At 38.2% G+C, this 11686-nt stretch overlaps 1 protein-coding gene across 1 annotated transcript; it reads left to right on the forward strand.

Moving 5' to 3' along the window:
• The first annotated feature begins 1385 nt into the window (after positions 1 to 1385).
• Positions 1386 to 7063, forward strand: LOC306670335 (60 kDa heat shock protein, mitochondrial-like). Its single transcript, XM_079155053.1, is given in 5 exon segments — positions 1386 to 2231; positions 2234 to 2314; positions 6139 to 6236; positions 6238 to 6503; positions 6505 to 7063. Coding segments are annotated over 5 exon segments (1704 nt in total). The 5' UTR covers positions 1386 to 1435; the 3' UTR covers positions 6968 to 7063.
• Positions 7064 to 11686: the final 4623 nt, after the last annotated feature.

The following is an 11686-nucleotide window of genomic DNA, read 5'->3' on the forward strand; positions in this document are numbered from 1 at the left end:
CTGCCTCCTTTTCTCTCTTTGTTTCCTCACTACCATGAAGTATGCAGTTCCTATGCCATTTGATCTGACCTTGACAGACTACGCTGTTACAGGTCCAAAGACAACGGTGCCCAAGTGACCAGGGATTGAAATGTCTGAAGCCATGAGTTAAAACATTTCCTCTTATTGAGTTGATTTATCTCAGGTGTTTTGTCATAGTCACAGAAAGCTAACACATAACCTTTCTTTAAAAAAAATCTTTTAAGAGATCCACGGATTTTTAAGATTACTTTTGAATAGAATATAATTTGAAATCATTAAAAAGGAAAAAAATGGATTCATAAAACTTTGAGGCAGGAAATGAATTTTAATAATGATACTGTAGGGAAATAGAGCAGCCCCCTCAAACAACCACTCTCCATTTGACATAGCAGCAGTATCCCTACAAAAAATTCCCAAGAGAATTTCTGTTCATAAATGCCAAAAGCTCATGCTTCAATATCTGTCCATTATTCTAAGTCTAGGTTACCTGATCACCAACTATCTCTTTTGGGAAGTGACCTGTATGAAGGAAGAGTTTGGTCCAACCTCACTACCCAAAGTACTTTAACTTTTTTATATTGGCATATGATCTGTAAACACCCTCTGGTAAATTTTCATTCTCTTTTCTAGAGACTATGAGAAGATCAAGGAATGAGAAAAGGGAAATAAGACTCTTTAAGACAAATATGCATGGCAAAGAAAGTGGAAAATAATTAGGAAAGGATGTCTCAGATTTGTCCTGGTTGTTCTCTTTTGATTACTTCTCATGATTAAATGTATATTAGAATTTTATACATACTCCTTTGAGTTCTGCTGATATTTCTAACATCTCACAGTTGATGCCAAACCATTATACTGTTATCTGACTTAAGAATTATAGATGTATTATTTACTTTGAAGTCACTTTATACGTAAGTTTGTCTTCTGTGCTGTAAGAACATATTTAAAACAAGAAGTTGGACCAATTTATGTGAATATATTTATATTATGCAATCGTAGCTTGAGGTGAGTTGTTTTGTTTTTTCTTTTTGAAGTTGAAAGTAGCAGTTTTATTTACTGAATCATCCAGGTTTGGAGTTTACATCAAGTTGTTCTTGAGCCTCACAATTCCATTTGTATATACATAGGCTTAATAGAAATAATAAGGCTTGTTTGAAACTATTTATCATATTTTCTGGTCTAATTTTTGAAGGTAAATTTAGAGGGGAGGATATCTCATTCTGAGCACTTGATTCTAAAACCTATTGTGGGGGCAACAAAAGTCCTGAATCATAAAACGCCACAAAAATCAGCTGAAAAATCCCACCACTTGCTTCCCTTGTCAAATATATTTTTCAAGAAAATAAAAACGTAAAAGGACTCACTGCAGATAGCCTGCCTTGCCTTGTGCGCTCGCTGCCAACACCCAGCAGAAATGCTTCAATTACCCACAGTCCTTTGTCGGAGGAGACTAGTGTCTAGCGGACTGGCTCCTCATCTCACTCGGGCTTATGCCAAAGATGTAAAATTTGGTGTGGAAGGCCAAATCTTAGTACTTCAAGGTGTAGACCTTTTAGCTGATGCTGGCGCTGTTACAACGGGGCCAAGGGGAAGAAAGGTAATTATTGAACAGAGTTGGGGAAATCCCAAAGTAACAAAAGATGGTGTGACTGTTGCAAAGTCAATTGATTTAAAGGATAAATACAAAAATATTGGAGCTGAACTTGTTCAAGATATTGCCAATAATACAAATGAAGAGGCTGGGGATGGTACCACCACTGTTATTGTACTGACAGACTGTATTGCAAAGGAAGGCTTCGAGAAGATCAGCAAAGGGGCTAATCCTGTGGAAATCAGGAGAGGTGTGATGTTAGCTCTTGATGATGTAATTGATGAACTTAAGAAGCAGTCTAAACCTGTGACAACTCCTAAAGAAATTGCCCAGCTTGCTACAACATCTGCAAATGGAGATAAAGAAATTGGTCACATCATTTCTGATGCAATGAAAAAGGTTGGAAGAAAGGGTGTGATCACAGTAAAGGATAGAAAAACACTCAAGGATGGATTAGAAATTATTGAAGGCAAGAAGTTTGATGGAGGATATATTTCTCCATACTTCATTAATACATCAAAAAGTCAGAAATGTGAATTCCAGGAAGCTTATGTTCTATTGAGTGAAAAGAAAATATCTAGTGTCCAGTCCATCATACCTGCTCTTGAAATTACCAATGCTACCGGAAACCCTTGGTCATAATTGCTGAAGATGTTGATGGAGAAGCTCTAAGTACACTTGTTTTGAACAGGCTAAAAGTTGGTCATTGTTGGGACTAATGACACATTAACTAACTTAGGCTGACTCCTTACTCCCTGGCAGGTGAGCAAGATCAAGGCCTAAAAGGAGGTTTCAATAGTTAATGACGATAAATCGGACCACTGTCAGGGATTGGTTAACAACAGGTCCATGAACGTGATCAACTCATGCTTGCCATATAGTCCTAAAGGACTCTCGCCTGCGTGAACCCCCGTGCCTTGCTGACCTTTAAGCTGATTTGTTCCCGCCTAGCCTTCACCCTACATAAAAGCTGTGTGACTTCTTCAATAAACGAGTTCCTGCTGGGACAGGTCTCCCTGATGCGTCTGATTGTCCTCTGCCCGGAGGGCTGGGTGCAGGTGGTCAGTCAGCCCTACCTTTCCCAGTCTGGCCTTTTTGGGGAGTGTCCCCTTCCCTTGTCACTGGTTGAGAAGAGCAAGGGGGCTAAAGACCCAACATATGGCGCCCGCCGTGGGGCCCCTCAAGGCTGATCTGCAGCCAAAGCGAAGAGGCAGATCGGGCCAAGTGAGTTCTGAGGTAAGGGCATCCCTGCAAAGATGGGCAAATGCACACCACACATGGTGCCCCTGCACTCTCAGCTCTTAGACTCATGCTGAAGAGTAGGGGCTTTGAGTTGTTTGATACACAGGCAGAAAAAGCCTGGGACACCTTAACTTGGGTGGCCCCTTGGCTTCCTGCCACTAATCTTTTTGACTGGTCTGCATGGGATCGTGTAGAACAACTTGTTAGGAAGAGGAAAATCAATTTAGGGGAGGGTTCCCTATTGGGAGTCTACCCTACATTATCTGCCCTTAAGGGCTTACGCATAGCGAGGGCCCACTTCTGCCCTGGGGAGGTCCAGGGGGCGAGAACATTGTTGCCATCTCGTATCTTCCCCATGGCCATTTTATGATGCTGGGAGAGAACTCACTGACTCTAACCCCCCCTTCCCTGTATGGCTTTCCCGGTAAATGCTAACCCAGTGGGTAACCAGCCTGCTATACCCATAGGAGTCACAAGATTTAAAGGAACTGAAGAAAGCTGTTTCAGAGGATGGGCCCAATTCCCTTTGGGCTGAAACCATCCTTCAGGGCTTGCCCACCAGCAGTGCACCACTCAGGATTGGAAAACCTAACTAAAGCTGTCCTTCCTGGTCCTTTATATCTAAAGTGGTGTGCCTTTTTTAATGAAGAATGTCATGCTCAGGCTGAACAGAAACAGGCCACTAATCCTCCCGTCCCTGTTACTTATGGGATGCTCTTGGGGTCCAGTGACCAATTCTCTACTGGCCTCTTACAGGCTGTCATCCCAGCCCCATATCAAGAACAAGTAAGAGCCCTAGGGTTAGCGGCATGGAAAAAGCTACAGAAGGACCCCTCAGAACACCCCATCGCAGGGATTACCCAGAAGGCAACTGAGGACCTAGCAACCTTCATCGAAAGGGTAGAAAGAAGCCTTCAGAGAAAATTTCCTCCGGGGCCCCTAAGAGATCAATTTGTTAAAATGTTGGTTTGGGAAAAAATGACTACCAATCACAAATTGGTATGTGATTGGTATTGGATGAAAGATTGCTCCATGGGAAGGTGGATTGTGGCTACCAAAGATATTGGCACACAGCTTCCGTGAGCGAGCGGGCAAATGGAAAGGGATTCCTTGTCTTCAAGTCTCTTCTTTCTTGTACTTCAATGCTCTTCCTGCAAACTCAAACGCCTCCTTCTTCTCCCCCTCTCAATCCGTCCTCCTCCTCCAACTTCAACTCAGCTGTTTCTGCTCCCATTCCCTGGCCCAGCCCACCTAGTCCTCCTGCCACAAGGTCCCACATATGCCGGTGTGGAGGGAGTAACCAGCCCAACCATCAGTGGCATGTCCCAATAAGGAGTATGATATAGCAGCCCCATTCACCACAAGTAGTGGGAGATAATGTTTAACGATTTTTTGCATCCAAACCTGAATTGATTACTAAAGAGGAAAAAATGGCTAAAATGCCCTAGGCAAAAAATTTCTGCTAAAACCTGTTAGCTCCTTCCAGATCTCAGTCAAGGTTTACATTGAAATGTAAATAGAGGAAGACTGAAGTCTCAGTAGGAGATGAGTCTCAAACCCAAGGGGGAGGGGGGGGAAGAGCAAAAAGGAGTCTTACCTGAACTCCAGCAAAAGTAAATTTTATGGTGCTTTACTAGAGTAATTAACGGCTGTATCATTTTTCCAGGACTCTTATTTTTTTTTGAATTCTATATTTTTTTGAACTCATGACTTTTTTTGATCAGTTCTAATTTTTATTCAACTAGAGTTTTTGAACATCTGTTACATTGCAATGGAGATTCACCTATAAAGTTACAAGGCCTTTGATTTTGTGTTATTTGTATGTCATGCTGTCTGATGTCATGTTTTGTCTGTATCAAAACTGAGCACTCCTAAAATTAGAGTTTAAAAATGGATCCAGATACTTTTAATTCACGTGATTTAAAAAAGTTCAATTCAAATTGGGTAAACTAATAAAAGTAAAGTGTCTTTGGAAATTAACTCACTAGTCTCTAGGTGGTCAAACTCATTAAATGTTGATGATTATAAAATGTCTAACATCAATTTTTCTAGGTCTTTTCTTCCACAGGAAAGAGACAGCAAATACTGTTGGTACACTTGTCTGATATCTTGTTTTTTTTTCCAATAAGTAAGTGAATTAGAGTTGACATGCATGGGATTACTCAAATGTGTTTGTAGAGAAAATTGCTTTGTGTCATCACTAAACTAAAAACAAGGTTACTAAGAGTTATGTCCTAACAGGTACAATTCTATATACAAAGGGTTCCAAAAGTTTCAACTATGTTTCAATTAGAGTACTATAAATAACAAAATATTTAATCTTATTAAAATGGAGTAATTTTTTTTTCTAATTTGAAATGTTCATGGTATCTTTTTATTTTATTTTATTTTTTAAAATGGAGAAATTTATATAAATTAAGAAATTTCTTAAGAGTTGTTTCAGAATGTGAACAAAGAAGTCAACATATAGGAAAGAAAAAAAAAGGTTCTAGATATGGAACTATATTTAGTGAAGAACAATCTTTCTGGGTAAGAAAGTGCTTATGTGATGAAATAAATGAGGGTCTAAGTAAGTGCTAAGAAAGTCTGTAAAGGGCAAGTTTCAACAAGTTTGCATGTAACTAAGTTGGTTGTATGTATGTGACACAGCTAAAGCTATTTAAGGTTTTTCCAAGGTGAAATACTAATGTTCTGATATAAACCAAAGTTTAATCTATATGGTAAAATGACAAGAATTTCTTAGAAACACTAATTTACTCTTAACTTTGTGTCTATTAAGTTTTATTCTTTAGAACAATTCGTCTTAATTGGGGTTTATACAATTATGGTTAAACAACTGTTAGAGTATTGTACTACGTTACAGAGTCTAAATTTTTCTTTAAAAACTGAATTTGGTAATATAAAAGTGTCAAGGTAATTGTGAAATGGTCACTCTTTGTATATTAAATGTGTTCATATTTTCCAGGTATACAAGGTTTAAAACAGGGAATTTATCAAGCTGCTATTCTCCAAACTAAACTTGTCTGTAATGATAATTTTAAACTTATAAAGAGTAAATTTTATTGGTAATTTATTTCTATCATTTAATGTTATATTATAGGACCTGTTATCAATAGGGTATATGTAAAATTTGTTAGTTTTTACACCAAGATAAAAATTTTAAGTGTAAATGCTTTTCTAAAAGTTAGAGCCTGATTTGTTTAAAGGTTAATATTGTGAAACATGAAAACATTTTGCCACTTTGCCACACAAACGGAAAGCAAGGAGGCTAAAGACCCCAACAGGTCTTCAGGTTGTTGCAGTTAAAGCTCCACGTTTTGGTGACTACAGAAAAAAACAACTTAAAGATATGGCTATTACTACTGGGGGTGCAGTGTTTGGTGGAGGAGGGTTTGACCCTAAATATTGAAGATATTCAGCTTCATGACTTAGGAAAAGTTGTCACCAAAGATGATGCCTTGCTTTTGAAAAGAAAAGATGATAAAGCTCAAATTGAAAAGTGTAATCAAGAAATCGCAGAACAATTAGAAACTACAACTAGTGAATATGAAAAGGAAAAACTAAATGAACGACTGGCAAAACTTTCAGATGAAGTAGCTATGCTGAAGGTTGGTGGGACAAGTGATGTAGAAGTGAATGAAAAGAAAGACAGTTACAGATGCCCTCGATGTTACAAGAGCTGCTGTTGAAGAAGGCGTTGTTCTGGGTGGGGGCTCTGCTCTGCTTCGGTGCATTCCAGCCTTGGACTCACTAACTCCAGCTAATGAAGATCAAAAAATTGGCATAGAAATCATTAAAAGAACACTCAAAATTCCTGCAATGACCATTGCTAAGAATGCAGGTGTTGAAGGATCTCTGATAGTTGAGAAAATTCTGCAGAGTTCCTCAGAAGTTGGTTATGATGCTATGCTTGGAGATTTTGTGAACATGGTGGAAAAAGGAATCATTGACCCAACAAAGTTTGTAAGAACTGCTCTATTGGATGCTGCTGGAGTTGCTTCTCTGTTAACTACAGGAGAAGTTGTAGTCACAGAAATTCCTAAAGAAGAAAAGGACCCTGCAATGGGTGCAATGGGTGGAATGGGAAGTGATATGGGGGGTGGCATGTTCTAACTCTCAGAATAGTGCTTTACCATTATTAATGAACTGTGACAGGAAACTCAAGGCAGGGTTCTTCACCAATAACTTCAGAGAAGTTAGTGAAGAAAATGAAGAAAAGACTGGTTGATTTTTAAGAAAATCACTATAACATCAGTTACTGGTTTCAGTTGACAATATATAATGGTTTACTGCTATCATTGTCCCTGCCTACAGATAATTTACTTTGTATTTTTGAATAAAAAGACATTCCTGATACTGGGTGCAAGGGCCATGTACCAGTGTACTGCTTTCAACTTACATCACTGAGGCATTTCTATTACTATTCTGCTAAAACCAGGATTTTCATGCTTCTCATCACCAGAGGAGAAGTTCAGAAGCAGCCTTTCTGGAGAATAAGAATAATTGTGTACAAAGTAGAAGAAATATCCAATTATGTGCAACCTTTGTGTAATAAAAATTTGTTTAAAGTAAAAAAAAAAAAAAATGTAAAAGAGAAGTCCAAACACATGTCAAATGTCTATGAAAAGCAAATGTTAGAGCAGATGCCGCTTAATCAAAGAAATCTTTATTTTAATACATTTCCCTCTCTGATTCATTTTCACTTTAATAGCACTAAAACACACATGCGCGCGCGCACACACACACACACACACACACACACACACACACAGAGTCAACCTCCAGGGTGTTCTAAGTATTTGCAGTGATTGTGTGGTTTAATCCATTAGAAAACTAGCAGCACATATCCCTGCCCACACTCCACTGGAGGAAGCACAATTTCACAGTTTGGTTCCCAGCACTGCCTTGCAGGGCTGCTATCATAATGAGTTTCTGGCTCTGGACATGCAGGCAGAAGTCTCATACATTGGCTTCTCAATGGGGAAGGAGAGAAACACTAGAGGAAGCAGCAATTAGATCAATATATAATAATACAACAGCTATAGAATTGCTCCCTGTACTCATATGTATGTTACTCAAGTAGTGTGTTTCTTTCTTGTGCCCAAGTAATTTATTTTTCAAGAAGAGTAGTGCACATTTGTACAAGCTGAGATGTGGGAAGCAAGCTGAAAAAGAAGGTATTGAGAATTATTTATTTAGAGCATTATTTAGTTGGGGTCTTTTTTGTTTTTAACAAGAAGAAAAGAAATGACTAAATCCAAGAATTTAATCAACCATGAAATTTCTGATGTGAAACCATTTTAATGGGTAAGCTTTTATTGTTTTTTTAAACCTGTTATTAAGAAATGTTATGAAAATAACATAGTTTAAAGGACATAATATCATCACATGTAGAGCTATAGGACATATTCAATTTATATTTTATGTCTTTTTTTGTTTAAAAAAAAGGGTCACAAGCAATGACAAGCATCTAAAGGTACTGTGACAAGAGTTACTTCAGTGCTCTGGAGACATGACATCAGACAACTCACTGGCATTTATTCTTACCAGAGATAATGTGATTACTGTGGTTTGGATCTGGAATGTTCCCCCCAAAGCTCATGTAACTGTAGACAGGTGGTGGCTTAATGAAGTAAGTCACTGGGAGCATGGCCTTGGACTATATCTGTCCCAGCCCTTTCCCCTTTCCTCTCTCTCTTTCTGTTCCTCCTCTCTCATGTTCTGCCTCCCTCAGGCCTAGAGCAATGGAGTAGGCTGACCATGGACAGAACTTCTGCAACCATGACCCCCAAACTTTTCCTCCTCTAAGCTGTTCTTGTCAGCTATTGTGGTTATAGTGAAGAAAACAGGACTAGCACAGTGAGACATGAGAAAGTGTATTGGATGTGAGGTTACCTAAACTTGAGGACATATTGCTGCTCCCTCACTTTCTTCTTTGTACCTGGGTAAGTTTCTTAACCTTTATGTCTCTCCCTATTGTAAGATTTTTAAAAAGTAACCATATTACCCATACATATATCAAGTTATCTTATTGTACTACGTGTGCGCAGATACGAATTTTAAAAAAGGTTAAAAATGATACAGATACCTACCAAGCAAGATCATTGTTAAGCTCTATGAAAACGTACATAACATTTTATTATAATGGCTATAAAAACATGGGGATTCAACAATTGATAGTCATCATTCTCCCTTCTCCAATCTCTACTACAGTTTTTCCTACACAAGGAAAATATTTCTTAATTGCGTTTATGATTTCTTCACCATCCTCCCTCCATAACAAGGGAAGCACAATTAGTTGATTATGGCACTATATTCTACTATGTTTGGACAATATTTGAATCTAATCATCTTAGATAAGAAGTTGATTCTGTGCTATGTAATTTTCTTTCCCTACTTTTTGGTAGGTGTATATCTACTATGCATTGCAAGCAAGAAAGGACATTAACTGAATCATTTGTCCATTTTTGCATTTGAATTTTTTTTTTGGTGTTTGATTCATTCTGTTATGTTTTTCTTTCCCCCCACCTCTCCCACCCCTCTTTTCCCTCTATACAGTCCTTCTTTCCTCCATTTTTGCCCCCTTCTCATCCCCCATTATGTGTCATCAGCTGCTTATCAGCGAGATCATTCGTCCTTTGGTTTTTTGAGATTGGCTTATCTCACGTAGCATGATATTCTCCAATTTCATCCATTTGCCTGCAATTGTGGAACCAACCTAGATGTCCTTCAATTGATGAATGGATAAAGAAACTGTGGTATATATACCACAGTTTCTTTATCCATTTTATAAGAAATAATATTGTTTTGTGCCATTATGTTTTTTAAAAATTTTATTTACTTTTTTGTTATGCTGGGGATCGAACCTAGGGCCTTGTCAAACTAGGCATGTGCCCTACCATTGAGCTATAGTCCCAAGCTAACCACAAATGTTTTGAAAATTGTTTTGTTTTGTACCAGAGTAAAATCAAGTTCTGATGTAAACAGGCCAGAGTTCTAACCTATTAAGTTAATTCTCAACTGCTTAGTCTCCACTAGTTTCAGAAAGATATCCAGAATCCAAAGAGTAATGGATCATAATAGTGCTGGACTTTCACATGCTTATGGAGATTATACACATTAGAGAATGGAGAGAGTTAGAACTGCCTCAAGTATCAGACTTAGATTGCACAAAAGTGGGGCAGCAATTGGTGTCAACCTGAAACAAAATTTCCTAAAAGACTATGTCTTTAAGAAAGAGCCATAACTAAGGTTGTAGCTTAGTAGTCCAGCACTTGCTTAGCATGATTAAGTCTCAAGGTTGCCTATAATCTCAGCAACTCAGGAGGCTTAGGCAGGAGGATCTCAAGTTCAAAGTCAGCCTCCGCAACTTAGTGAGGCCCTGAACATCTTAGCAAGATCCTGTCTCAAAACGAAAAAATTTAGTCTGGGGATGTGACTTAGAGGTACAGCACCTTTGGGTTCAATCCTTGGTACCCCAAACAAAACAAAACAAAACAAAACAAAACAAAACAAAACAAAACAAAACAAAACAAAAAGAGCATAAACAAAAATGTTTAATTTTTTTTTTTGTAACCAGAATCCTGAGATGACCCTCAAAATTCTCCATTGCTGGAGTACCTTACCTGTGTAGTCCACTCCCCTTGAGTGTGAACAGAATGTTGTCACTGTCACTCCTGTAACAAGGGTGTGTTATATGACAAAAGTGAAAGAATTTTGCTAATGGGATCAAGGACTGCAAATCAAGTGATTTTTACTTAATCAGAAAGAATATTCTTCAGGTTCTCAATTAGAAGGATCTGGTGAGCCATGAGGAGGGTGTGAGGCCTTCCTGGTGTTACAGTGACTTGAAGCAATAGTGATGTTCTCTTGTTGGCCTTGAAGAAACAAATAGCTATCATGTAGACAGGGCAACACACATTGAACCACAGGTGGCTTTTAGAAGCTTGAATAACACCTGGCTGACAGCCAGCAATAGGACAGGGACCTCAGTTTTACAGTTGCAAGGAACTGTATTGAATTCAGCCAGCAGTGAGCATGGAGGAAGAGCCTGAACCTCAGATGAGAACATATCCCAGTCAACAAGCTGACTTCACTGTCAATCCTGAGAAGAAGACCCAGACACTGGAACTGTGAGAAAATACATCTGTGTATTGTAAACCTCTACATTTGTAGTGGTTTGTTTTATGATAATACAAACTGAGAACACTTGACTAAGAAAAAAAAAACAAAAAAAAAAAAAAAAAGAAAAAAAAAAAGAAACATTTGAACTCCTCATTTCCTTTTTTCTATGAAGAAAAACATTATTTCTCCTTAAAGTTAACTATTTCTCACAAGGGTGTTTTGATTCCACTGTGTCTTTGACCTCTTCCTTTGCTCTTGACTTTAGTGAGCAGTTAACCATACCCGGTCTCTCCTTCTTTAATACAGTCCTGTGTCTATTATCATGTCCTCCTTTACGTGTCTCCTTAGCTTTATCTCAAAGAGTCATTATTTATAATTGCTTTCTTGAATTCATCATTTCTCCTTCACCGTAGTCTAGCTTGCCCCAACTAATCCATAGGAGCATTACTGACATATTTGCCCACAACGTTCTTGTTTGAGTTCAATAAAGACATTCTTGTTATGACTCTTGACTCCTCAGTAACATTAACACCTTCTCTTTTCAAACAACACTTTCTTTGGCTTTCATCACATTTTATTCTCATGTTTCTGTTTCTTTCCCAACTCTTCTGTTTTCATGCAATGTTGGTTATTCAAGGCTCCATCTTCATCCCTCTCTTTTATTCAGTGTAAATACTCCCCGGGAACAATGTCACCACCCTCTTTATT

Source organism: Sciurus vulgaris, assembly GCF_902686455.1.
Source record: "Sciurus vulgaris genome assembly, chromosome: 10".
Classification (NCBI taxonomy): Eukaryota; Metazoa; Chordata; class Mammalia; order Rodentia; family Sciuridae; genus Sciurus; species Sciurus vulgaris.